Source organism: Rattus norvegicus, chromosome 4 (assembly GCF_036323735.1).
Source record: "Rattus norvegicus strain BN/NHsdMcwi chromosome 4, GRCr8, whole genome shotgun sequence".
Classification (NCBI taxonomy): Eukaryota; Metazoa; Chordata; class Mammalia; order Rodentia; family Muridae; genus Rattus; species Rattus norvegicus.
Genome location: NC_086022.1, coordinates 14,248,650 through 14,262,111, shown reverse-complemented (window position 1 = coordinate 14,262,111; position 13,462 = coordinate 14,248,650). Strand labels below are relative to the sequence as shown.

Genomic DNA, 13,462 nt, shown 5'->3' with positions numbered 1-13,462 from the left:
ACTACAAGTCACTAGACTATACAGACACTCTAGACGGCTCCTCTACAAGTTTCTCCTTTAATGTAACCCCCGAGAGCTAGGGGCACTTGCTGCTCTTACAGAGGACTCAGGTATGGCACCCACACCCAGAGAGTGGTTCACAACCATCCTTAACGCCAGCACCATGGGCTCCCACACCCTCTTCTGACCTCCTTGAGCACGAGGCATGAACATAGTTCACATAGGTCCATGCAGGCAAGACACTCATACACACAAAAAACAGCGTGTAAAATACCACTTAACTGAACACACGTGGCTAATTCAGGATGATGTTATGACAAATTTAGAAAACAGGCAAAAAATGTTTCCTGAATTTCCAGGTAAATTCCTGTTTACCCCTTCTTTAATACTTTAAATAAAACTAGCCACAAAATGTAGATTTGTTCCTGGTAGTAATAATGTCTAAATGCTATACAGAATTACATGACTAAAGAGGTTGGTGATGAGGCAGGGAAGACACTAGGTGTAACTTGAAACCAAGCTTAACATACCCTAATGACCTCAAAGTTTCCTTCACTGTTCCTTAAGCCAATGCTTTAACAAAACTGTGGTTCCAAAATGTGGCTATCCTTTTTCCTGTGCTGACTCTGTCATAACTACACTAAAAGAAAACTTTCTGTGCAAATGCATCCCATAACAAAAAGAAATGGAGACCGGTGTCACTGTAACTCCTGTGGGAAAAAAAGAGAGCAGTGAACAGCTCAGTTCCACTTTGGTGAGTGCTGCCACTTTGGTGAGTGCTCCCACTTTGGTGAGTGCTCCCACTTTGGTGAGTGCTCCCACTTTGGTGAGTGCTTCCAACTTTGGTGAGTGCTTCCAACTTTGGTGAGTGCTTCCAACTTTGGTGAGTGCTTCCAACTTTGGTGAGTGCTTCCAACTTTGGTGAGTGCTTCCAACTTTTTGGTGAGTGCTTCCAACTTTTTGGTGAGTGCTTCCAACTTTGGTGAGTTCTCCCACTTTGGTGAGTGCTCCCACTTTGCTGAGTGCTTCTACTTTGCTGAGTGCTCCCACTTTGGTGAATGCTTCTGCTTTGCTGAGTGCTCCCACTTTGGTGAGTGCTCCCACTTTGGTGAATGCTTCCACTTTGGTAAGTGCTGCCACTTTGGTGAGTGCTCTCACTTTGGTGAGTGCTTCCAACTTTGGTGAGTGCTCCCACTTGGGTGAGGGCTCCCACTTTGGTAACTGCTGCCACTTTGGTGAGTGCTCTCACTTTGGTGAGTGCTCCCACTTTGGTGAGTGCTCCCACTTGGGTGAGGGCTCCCACTTTGGTAAGTGCTCCAACTTTAGTTGAGTGTTCCAACTTTGGTGAGTGCTCCAACTTTGGTGAGTGCTCCAATTTTGGTAGTACTGAAATCTGCAGCCTTTAGAAAGTCCCCTAACTTTGCTGCTAGTACCTGTCTCCTCTAACTGGGCTTGCCCTAACCAGCCCCTCCCATTCCAAACCCTGGAAGGAAGCTCTCTGAACAGCCACTTTCCCTGAGTTGACTGAAAGAGCCTCACAGAGTACTTTTATCTGAGAACAGTTCTTGGAAGTGTGGTGTTACAGGGTTAAACATAGGCCAGTGGTACTTCAGGGCATGAGACGGTATCTCTGAAGAGACTGTATAGAGACTGTATGACAAATGGGACACAGACACTAAGATCTAAGTAGAGAGTGACGGCTACAATACCTGTCAAGTCATGTTACACTGTTTGAATGACACTGTTCTTCTAGTCTAGTTTTCCAGGTACAGGGGGAAGGGAGAATAGGGTCAGGGTGGGGGCTCCAACCCCAGCAGCCATACCGATGCTAGCTTGTTCCAGATCGTGCTCAAAGGTCAGCTTTGAGGATGAAAATGATAGACTTTAGAATAAAGCATTTCTGAGACCAGTGACCCAAGCTCACAGAGCCGTGAGGAATCCTCACATGGAAAGTATAAGTAGCTCACACTGATGGTCACGTGACGCTAGAAAGACTCGGAACCTCCTGAATGTATGGCCAACAAGGGACTTGACATGTGCTGGACGTGGGAGGTAGGATATAAAGCATAGCAATCACTCCCAGTGGCTGGAGCCCTGAATCAGACATGAGACGGCACAATGGCGGGCTTACTATGCTGCTCAAGATCCCATGGTGTCACATCCTTCAAAAGAAAGAGGTGCAGGAAGGAACACAAACAGCAGAGATTTGTACAAGGAAAGCAGGCCCAGGTCAGACCTTGGGCTCACCCGTCCCCAGCCTTTTCGACGAAGATGTGGAGGCTGCAGTTTCAGGTCAACTAATAAAGCCTCGGGGTTCAAAGGAGGTTTGAGATGCTCAAGTTCAACTCAGTATACTCTCTTAATGAACAGGAAGCACATAGTAAATTATAAAAGCATTTTTAAAAACATAATTAAAATATACTAAACTTGACTGTCAGGAAAAAAAAAATCACAAACATTTCACAAATATTTAGAAACAAATGCTTCCAAACGTTGCCACCGATATTTCTTTCTATGCTTTGGTTTTACGACTCTTAGTCCAGTATCCGGCACAGAGGAAACCTTCAATAACTATAAACTGACATTTTTATTACACCCTAAAACACTGATATATGTGAACTAAAGATAATGGGAAAAATAAAAGGAAATGGAATTGACTCAGGAATGAGTCCTCACTTTTATTTCTGATTAACAGAAAGGTCTTGATGTTCTCAGAATTCACACAAGCCTTCAAAGTAAGGCCACCACATCCGAGATTCTTACCAATTCCAGATCCTTCTGGGTTCACATGGAACCTCTCAGAAGCCCGGAGAGCCTCTTGGTTTTGAAAATAGTAATAACTCTCTCTACCCAGTCCTTTCGGTTCCCTCAGCAAAGGCTGCAAGCCTCCAATCCCCGCCATGGACCAGTAGGGTTCGGAGCCCCAGCCAGAACGCCCACAAGGGGACAACAAGGCAAGCGAGGCCAGCTCCAGATAAATCACATCCCTACAGCATCTCAGTGTCTGCCTCTTCAAAGATCACTTATCTCACCAGTCCCAGCTCCTCTCAACCGTCAAGCCAAGCTGCTCTGATCTGATCTCTAGCGTGTGACTGATGAGCCTTCTCAGCAGTTCTTGTCCAGCTCAGGACACAGCCTCATGCCTGCCCCCATGCTGAGCCCGCGTCAGAACTAAGAGGGACGATTTTACACCGCGCCTGAGGCTGCTGAGAGAAACCTCTGAAGGGGAGACCCACGGCTGGTGCTGATGCAGTGTTCAGGGGTCAAGGCTGAGAGCCACCTCTGTACTTTAAGTCATCAATCATCAGCACAAAGGGCTTCAGGCATTTGGGAAGGTCCCAAGGGTCTCTCTCTGATATTCTAGAATTTAGGCTAGGTTGGCATGAATCTTCTCTTCTGCCAATCAGTGCCATAATCCTGAGATAGACTGTTTGCAGTACTGGACAGGGAAGACGATCTTGCCACTTATAAAGTTGATAAGTCACAGACTCATATTCTATTCACTTGAGTCTCTACTTTGGCTCGGCTCCCAGGGAGCCAAGCCAAGGGGGAAAAAATACAATCTGTCATACGACAATACCTAGCAGTCAACGCACGAGCGCTAAGTGTTGAACAAATACTTGTGGAATGAACAAATGAAGCCCAGGGCTTAATTAGAACAGCGGCTGGAAACCAAATAAAAAGAGAAGCATTAGTAAAGGGCAAAGAGACTCAAGTCTACAAACGGCACCCCCACTGCCTGGAGAAGGTATGATGGCTAGGGGGGTGGAGTCTACAGCTGTAAGAGATAAAGAGATCCACCATGAAATCCAGCCCTCCTTGACTGGCTTAGGGTATAACGCCAGCCTTCCAGCAAGGGATAGCCATGCTGGTCAGACTCTGATCAATCCGATATAGCCATAAGTCCGGGTCGTCTCCCTAAGGAAAAGGAAATCAGTGTCCAGATTCCTCCTGCATCTCGCTGCGTGAAGCCATGTGGAGCCCACACCCTGTACTTTTTCCACATGTAGAAGAAACATAATTAACCAATGATCCAAACTGCCCCAATACCAGTCCCGTCCAATACAGCCGTCGTAAGAGGAAAGTTATGAGAGCGGCTAAAAGAACAATGAAAGGTAGGGCTTGCATGAAGTCAAAAAGTAACACTTGAGTCTCAGGACCCAACCCATGGGTTCCACTAATCAAGCCCAAGCTACAAGGAAAACTCCAATGAGTTACCTTTAACAGGTAAGTACAATCCACAGTCCAAAAATTAAAACTACTAGCACTGACACAGAGACAGGTTAGCTTTTTTTTTTTTTTTTTTTTTTTTTTTTTTTTTTTTTTTTGAGACAGGGTGTCTGTGTAGTCCTGGCTGTCCTAGAACTTGCCTGGCCACAAACTCAGAGATCTACCTCCCTCTGCCTCCCAAGTGCTCGGACTAAAAGCATGCACTACCACGGCCCTACCTTATTTTGCTTTCAACAATGTGGGTTTTTTTTTTCTTTTCTAAATAAGAAGCTATTAGTAGGCACTCCATAAGCACTAGTTCCTTGAAAAAAATTACTCCTTTAATCTCACATGGTTTTCAAATTGCTCTGCTTGAATTACTTAATTGTTCTAACTTGGAATTACACACAAAAAATCAACAGATAATCAATAAGATTAATTATCAAATTAATAATAAAATTCTATTTCAGGGCCTGGAGAGATGGTTCGGAGGTTAAGAGCACTGACTGCTCTTCCAGAGGTCCTGAGTTCAATTCCCAGAAACCACATGGTGGCTCACAACCATCTGTAATGGGATCTGATGCCCTCTTCTGGTGTGTCTGAAGACAGCACAGTGTACTCACATACATGCATACATACATACATATATACATATAATAAATAAATAAAATATTTTTTAAAAACGACTCTATCTCAGGTATATGAAATGAAAATGTATACATGGTGCCTTGAACATACTTTCCTTTCTTTGAAAAGGAGGTGTAAATTCAGCCTGCATTTTATCCTTCTAGAAAGAGACATCTCCAGATAGACAGGGGACCCGTATGTACAGTTTTGGGGAACTTCCCAATATTCCCATTTCCAGGCCTACATCCTGGGGATTCCTGCTCCTTTGACTGCCAAGGCCTACTCGTCAGGGACACAAAAATGCATTCTTGTAGCCAACAAAACTTACAGAAGTGCGGCAGTAATACTAAAGGCAAAACGCTGACTGAAAATATGACTTGAAAGTATCCGAACGGCCCTGCAAAAACAAATTACAAAGCTGTGGACAACCAGGCTAATGCTTAGCCAAGAGGATGTGCTAAGAACAGCGGAAGTTTATCAGGTCAGAATTCTTCCCTGGAAGGGTGCACCATGTATGTGCACCGGCATTAACCCCACATAGACCAGCGTTCACATGGACGCCAAGCCAGCACTGGGGAATCAACAGCCCCTCAGCAGTATCAGAAGGGCATCGCCTCTGCAAAGGTAAGAGCACAGTTCTGAGAGCTCACGGTAAGCTAAGCTTCCCTGAGAGGAGCAGAATATCTATCCCAGGACAAAAGTCAACACATGCGTGACCTCCTTACAGACAAAGCGAGTCAGGCCACAGAGTTATATGATGTTCCCAGGGTCTGCATCTGGCTGGAGGAGTCTAGACTGTCTATTAGCCATGCGCTCCCCTTAATTATCCTGGGATAATTAAGATCACATCTCACCTCAAAATCCTTAGCAGGGCACAGAGAGAGCACGGTCCCCTCAGGAAGAGAAACAACACGCTCTATCTCAAGTTCAAGGCTTTGTTTAGTTTAAATGAAGAAGGAGGAAGAGGAGGAGGAGGGGGAGGATGAGGATGAGGATGAGGAGGAGGAGGAGGAGGAGGAGGAGGAAGAAGAAGAAGAAGAAGAAGAAGAAGAAGAAGAAGAAGAAGAAGAAGAAGAAGAAGAAGAAGAAGAAGAAGAAGAAGAAGAAGAAGAAGAAGGACCAGAAACTCTTGAATCGTCTATCAGTTACTTTAACTACCATAGACTAGGGGAAGCTTGGCTTTTCAGTGAGCTCTCTAAGCAAGCTAAAAGCCACACTTAAAACAGGAACAAGTATCTTTGTTGATTGAGCAAGGGGCTTCAAACACAGAAAATAACCTCCGAAACAAATTACCGTGGTCCTCTAATAGCTGCAGGTCAAGGGTCTGACAGCAAAACAAACAAGCGAGCAGTCTGAAGGACTGCTGATGTCATAACTTCATCCTTCTAACTGCAGGGGGTTACAAAGTCACTCGAATTCCTCAGACATTTTTTTTATCTGACCAGGATGTTAATATGGGAAGGTTCCAGCTACAGACCTGCTCTGATAAGGTTGTTCCAACATGCCAGGCAGAAGCCATTCTTCCTTTCTCCCCTTCTTTTTCTCGGACAGTTTTGCTAGATATCCCAAATTGGCCTGGAACTTTCTATGTAGAACTTTCTGGCTAGACCAGCCTCCTACTTACATTCCCTATCCTGTCTTTCACCTACATGCTGGGACTGTGAGCATGCGCTCCCACATTCAATATTAAGAACTGTTTTTCAGTCAGGCTTTTGAATCCAGTCCCCTGCCTCCACAGCCAACAATAATGACTACTCCCAACTTCTTATCCAGGTTAAAGGTGCAACCTATATTCCACTGGCAGCCTACACTGCAATCTTGGCTTCATCCGTTTAACATGAATCAGAGTTATTGGTCAAAGTACCCAATGGTTAAAATCTCCCAGGTTCTTTAAATCCGGTTTTTAATCCATGGAATAGTATTAATAAAGTCATGTGTTTTATATCTACAAGATCAACTAAAAATAAACACACAAAAGTACCTTGAAAAATGCCTAAGTTATAATACATCATTTAAGGTTAGTTGGCAGTAGACTGAGTGTGACTGTTCCTGAGGCTACCCAACAACGTACATAATCTGTTGTGAAAGTCGATTCATAAAATAAATACAGAATAAATGGTTACTAAATTCAAAAGACAGGTCAAGTAAAGCAGTAAAATTGTTCAGGAATGGAGGAGTTAGAGAGAATGATTGCTTGAACCTTGCAGTGGAAATCACTGGAACTGATTTTCATGTCAATTTTATACACGCCTTCACAGGATGAAAATGGTCTTTGAGAAATGTGCACAGTTCATCTCCCTAATAGTGAGTGCTTCAGTTAAAACACTCCCACTCATGTTTATCTTAATCTATAGAACCTACCTAGACCTCGCACTCCATATAGCCACACTCCCACTCACACAGAAAGAAAATGGGAAAACCCACGAGAGCTACAGCTATACACCACTGAAACACACACAGGCACACACACACACACACACACACACACACACACGGGCGTGACCACACACAGTCCTGCATACAGAAAACAAAATTAAAGTCAAAATATAAACTAAATTTTCACAAAAATCCCCTTGGCTTTCTATATAAATAGCTAAAGGAATACAAGACTTCTTTCACACAAATAGGTAGGAGTGACTCACCAAATAAAAGCATAACCAAAGGGTTGGGGATTTAGCTCAGTGGTAGAGCGCTTGCCTAGGAAGCGCAAGGCCCTGGGTTCGGTCCCCAGCTCCGAAAAAAAAAAAATGTTAGCAAAATAAAATCTTTGAAATTATGGCTGTATTTCCAATTGACTTACACCCATTTTAAAACCTCGATTCCTCTTAGATTCTGACTTTAAACACACATATTTGCCCTAAACCTCTAATAGAGCTAACATTTCCTTACAACAAAAATCAAACTATTTTTAAAAAAAAAAAAATTTACAGACTGTTGTAAGATACAGGTAATCGTTATGTAACTCCTTTCTAAATCATGTCATTACCACTAACTTCTATCCAATGTGACAAAACAGAACTGTGACACCTCCATCTGTTAATAAAGATAAAAATGATTTCTTAATTTTCAGAGAAGTGTGTCGCAAGAGTGACTTTCCGACTTCATACTAAGCCAAAAACACACATGCAAGTCACAGCGTAAAAACATATAAAGCAGCCTACAGTAAGGGCGCAAAGCAAGAATCCTAGACTTTTTCGAGGTTGCTGACTTTTCTCATTCCCCTAATGTTTTCTGGGTCCGAATGAGTGTTAGGACACATCATCCAGGTCCACTGGAGACCTTGAACTCAAAAGCCCAACAACCAGGTTCATACCGCGCTTCTTGGGAAGGGGAGTCCATCGGAACCGCCATCAATAACAGCCGATCAAGCTGAGCAAGCACAGTACAAAAAAAGAAAAAAGAAAAAGAAAGAAAAGTCTCCGCCATCCTTCTCTAATCCTACCTCGTGCTTTTGCTCATTCTGTGGTTAAATAAGTTACTCTTACTTTAAGAAAAAAAGGCAATAATGCTTTGGGGATGGATTTTTCAGAGCATAATACTACAGATGAAACCGAAATAAGTTGCTCTGAGTAAGTCGTGGACCCCATTCATTTACATAAAACCAAATGAAGATACACTTGTATTCCTATCGTGGAGCTGTAACCCGGGAATGTGCAGAAACGGTAGGATCGTAAATCCCAAATACAGCTACTTCCCTCTAGGCGCCTAAAAACACGGTGGCTCTTCACGTAAGCGAATACAGAGATGCAAGCTCCGCAACTCCAGAGGTGCGATAATTCAAAAGCAGCCTGCCACTCACAAGTGCATCTCCAGGAGGAGGCAGGGCTTGGGTGCAAGAAACCTACTCGAAACCCGCTGCACTTCAACGAGGTGTCCAAACAGCCCCAGAAAGGCTGCTCCACGCCGATACTGGGACGAAGGAGCAAACCTGAGAAGGAGAACCACGGACGGCGAACCGCCTCCCGCGAGGATCCAGGATAACAGCACCGAGGCTCTCCCGCAGGCGTTCAGGCTTCCCGGGAGGCGGTGCGCTGCGCGGGTGGGCGGGGGGCCGTGTCAGGGGCGGGGCTGGAAGGCGGGGGCGGAGCTGGTTAGAGGGCGGGATTGAGCGAGGATGCCGGATGGAGAGGAGGCTCGAGGGGCGGAGCCAGCTCGCAGGGGCGGGGCGAGGGGCGGGCTCACCTTGAGCGGAAGGCGGGCGGACGCACGCTGCGCTGCGTCTCCTCACCGGAGGGCCTGGGCCCTGTGGTCCGGCGGGCCTGGGAGCTGCTACCTTTGCCGCCACGCCCTACGCCCGGGTTCCGCCGCCCTCGTCCCCGCCGCCCCAGCTCCGCCGAGGACAGTAACAGCTGCACGCAGCGGGTTAGCGCGCGCCGCCTTCCCATTTTTGGTGGCGGCGGTCGTCTCTGACTATGCGGTCCTAGGCTGCAGCCGGGTCATTTCCCGCGCCACCCGCTGCCTGGCCTTTACCAAGATGGCTGTCCCCGCGGACGGAGGCGCAGAGGCCTCGAGGCCATCTTGGTAAAGTCGGCGCAGCGAACAGAACTGATACTGTACAACCCTCTGACCATATTGGCTCCGATTCTTCCAAATCACGTGAGCTCATTCCTGGACACCAGAGACAGTTGCTAAACCAGAAGAATCTGGTTAACCAATGTGCCTGTCAGGGCCCACTTTGTAGAACAGCACTGACAATCTGACTAAAGAGCTCGGTTACAGAGGCACTAATTATAGATATCCACAGTAAGTACTGAGTATACATGGCTCCACTACCTTGTGTACTCAGTTACACTTAAAATTACGTCAGCCTTTGGCATATAATGTTCTAGATGTCTGGCTTTTTGAAATCTCTGGATAAGATGAAAACACAAAATTGCAATTCTGAAATTCTTAACTGGTTAAAATTATTCCAAGAAATAACTTGCAAAGTCATATAAAATTTGATGGTAAGTAGATGGGTTGACAATTTAAAAAGAAAAGTACTCTGAAGGTGGGATATAGTCATAGACCAGAACTGAGATTTGGCGAAAAGAAAAAAAAAGAAGAAAACCCAGGTATTAATACAGATATGATAAGAATATGCAAACCAAACTATAATATATTTAGAGAGTGACTATACCTATATAATACTGAGGAACACTGTGTCACTGTATACTTTATTTCCTCAGGGTAGCTTGCAGTTGTAACTTTTTTTCTTTTGCTGGTTTTAAGTTTAGTATGCTTAACAGCTCTTTTGCGCTTGGGTGCCGCTGAATAATTCTTGGGATGCATCGTCAAATTTAAAAAGGGCAGCGGACAGCACTACACACTCAAACCCAAAGGACAGACTGCAATTGCTGCTTCGGTGCACCTCTGAGCATCCTTGCCTGTCATTTCTTGCCTTTATTCATCAGTCACTGTGAACACATTTCATATACACAAAAAATGGGTCTGCATTTTCATGCCCTTTGAATAAATTTCAGGCACGATAATACTTAAATCATTTAGCTGGCCCTTCTAGGAAGAAATATGCTGGGTTTCACAACCGCAATAGCATTTTCATACCTGTAAGAAGACAACAGGATTGGGGGCTGGGGATTTAGCTCAGTGGTAGAGCGCTTACCTAGGAAGCGCAAGGCCCTGGGTTCGGTCCCCAGCTCCGAAAAAAAAGAACCAAAAAAAAAAAAAAAAAAAAAAAAAGAAGACAACAGGATTGTCTCAAGACCACCCCCAAGACCAAGCTTTCAGCCTACAGGATGTATTTGCCCCAGAGGGACACAGGGCAGGAATAAGAGACCAAGACAGGAGATAGAAGATAAGTGGCCCATAGGCAAAGGGAGGAGGTTTAGAAGGGTAAGGGTAAAATAGGGAACCCAGTGTTAAGATGAGTTAATTTTAATTGAGTATGTTAAGTGAGCTTAAAGGGGGCTTTTGACTGACTTCAGTACTTTGATAGCTGAACCTTGGAAGGTGACCTCAGGAGGAGGAAGTGGCCAAATAAGGAAACAGACCTTGGTGGCTAGCTTAAGGAAAGTTATCTAACCATTTTTTGTTTTGTTTAAGGGAGGGGCTGGGGAGAGTGGGAGAGAAGGGAAAGACTGGCCATGTTTGTCACACCTGAGCTGGCCAGTGTCCCTTCAATGCCTAAGAAAACAACAGTTCCCTCCTGTTAGACCATACTCCAAGTTTCACGATCAGACCAGAAAATCTTACAGCTGGGTGGGGGGAATGGATGGGATAAATGTTTATTCACTTGTTGTTTGCTTGTTTTTCTGAGTTTACTAATACACTACCAAGCCTCCCATATTACATTTCCTGTTAAGGAAGAACCAACTAGTATATTCACCTAATTTTTTTATGTATATTCTATCCAAAGAGAGAGGTAAGCTTTTAAGTTTAAAAAAAGTGTTTATTTGAGCATCTTAGAATTGCAACTCAAGAGCACCAATGGCAGTAAATCTACAGTGTGTCCCATTTGGAAAGGGTTTGAAGGTCCTTTTTTTTTTTTTTTTTTTTTCAGAGCTGGGGACCGAACCCAGGGCCTTGCACTTGCTAGGCAAGTGCTCTACCGCTGAGCTAAATCCCCAACCCCTTGAAGGTCCTTTTAAGGGTTAAAAGGGGAAAGTTTAAGTGAATTACATTTATCAAGAATTATGCTTGGAGGAACAATTTATATCTATGGCTTGTTAGTCTAGCACAGACCAGCATAGACTGTACCAGTGTTCCAAAAAACAAGGGTTTAGTTTATACAATCCTAGCATGTTTTTCTCAAAAAATAAAATCAAACAAAAGCAAAACCTTTCTTTTCACATGTCACCATTTCACAGAGTGGATGCCTAAGTACTCATATGAATCTATGAGTCAGAAAATGAAAGTGGAGTGACTCTTAGCTTGGTGGAGACAGGAGTTCTCAGAGGGTGTCTCCTTAGCTGGTGTTTTATTTAGATAAGCAAGTTCAGTGTGTGTGTCCGAAAAGAACATAATTTTTGTTTTCCCAACCCATCAAACACTACAGAAGTTTTAGAGTTATGTAAGAATTAGTTGTTTTCCCTAGACAAACCAAAAGAAGCAAATCAGTACCACAAATTCTATCACGCAAGGCAAAACGTCTCCAGGTTGCTCCCCTTCACTTGGAACAAAATGAACATTGCACCCTAAGCGTTTCACTTGTGGTTTAATTTTAGACTCTGACCCGCTGACCTGAGCCAGTCTGACTTGCCTTTCCTATTTATGTCTCTCTTAGGAGGTGGGGCACTGAAAACATAAGGCTAACTCGGCTTTCTGAGTTGCTGATTCTTAATGTTCATATCATAAAGGTGAGAAATAAAGTTATACAAGTCCCTAAACGTAGCTAATGGCCAATGTAATTTTTTTTTCTGAAGTGCAACACTAGAGAACTATTTCTTTTTTTTTTTTTTTAAGATTTATTTAATGTATATCTATACACTGTAGCTGTCTTCAGACACACCAGCAGAGGGCATCAGATCCCATTACAGATGGTTGTGAGCCACTATGTGGTTGCTGGGAATTGAACTCAGGACCTCTGGAAGAGCAGTCAGTGCCCTTAACCACTGAGCCTGCTCTCCAGCCCAAGAACTATTTCTAGAAGACTGTAATATTATGTCAGTATTTACGGAGCTACCAACTCAAAGATTTCCTAACTAGTAAAAAATATATGCAAGGGGAAAAAAGGAATCTCAAAATTGAGTGGGAAGGATTGGGAAGGAGTTGCAGAATGGGAGAAGTGAATACATTAAAAATATGTTGTATGGGGCTGGAGAGATGGCTCAGGGGTTAAGAGCACTGACTGCTCTTCCAAAGGTCCTGAGTTCAAATCCCAGCAACCACATGGTGGCTCACAACCATCTGTAATGGGATCCGATGCCCTCTTCTGGTGTGTCTGAAGTCAGCAACAGTGTACTCACATAAATAAAAATAATTTAAAAAAAAATATGTTGTATGAAATTCTCAAAGAATTAATAGAAATATTGTTTAAAATATGTAAAAGAGATGACAGGAAGGCACTTAGAATCACTTTTTTTTCCCAGAGTTGGGAACTGAACCCAAGGCCTTGCCAGGGCCTTGGGCTTGCTAGGCAAGCGCTCTACCACTGAGCTAAATCCCCAACCCCTAGAATCACTTTTTAAAAATTAACTATCTTTGACATGAGAAAATCTCCCTTCTACCTCCCAAGTGCTCTTGGTCCTAAGCCTCCGCTGTAGCTGTAACGTTCTGTTAGTCTAAGACAATGGGAGGGATTGATAAAGGAGGGCAGGGTGCTGATAACAGTGGATACTTGTGCTGTTTTGGACCATTAGTCAGCAACTCTTGGCAAAAGCCCACATGATTTCCATTTGTTTCGAGCTTTTTTAAAGAACAGTTTCAACACTGATAGAAAGGCTTCTGATAGGGGCTGGGGATTTAGGTCAGTGGTAGAGCGCTTACCTAGGAAGCGCAAGGCCCTGGGTTCGGTCCCCAGCTCCGAAAAAAAGAACCAAAAAAAAAAAAAAAGAAAGAAAAAGAAAAAAGAAAGGCTTCTGCTGCTGCTTTTTATTCTAAAAAAAAAGCACATGAGAATTCATGATCCTCATCACCTGAAATGTACAGTTCAGTGGTGTGGAGGGATGAAGACTCAGGAGGCGAAGGT

The 13,462-nt window shown here is 44.0% G+C and overlaps 1 protein-coding gene across 4 annotated transcripts in view; it reads right to left on the bottom strand.

Moving 5' to 3' along the window:
- The window catches only part of Napepld (N-acyl phosphatidylethanolamine phospholipase D), a 39,420-nt gene extending 28,899 nt beyond the window's left edge, over window positions 1-10,521 (bottom strand). Inside the window, exon 1 of one of the 4 annotated variants that reach the window (XM_006235908.5) lies at window positions 9,019-10,521. In XM_006235908.5, coding sequence (XP_006235970.1) covers window positions 9,019-9,221 — 203 coding nt within the window. In that variant the 5' untranslated portion in view covers window positions 9,222-10,521. Of the gene's footprint in view, window positions 1-8,635; window positions 8,897-9,018 lie in introns of those variants that run through there. The other 3 variants (XM_039107244.2, XM_006235910.5, NM_199381.2) reach the window with 3 other exon arrangements.
- Window positions 10,522-13,462: the final 2,941 nt, after the last annotated feature.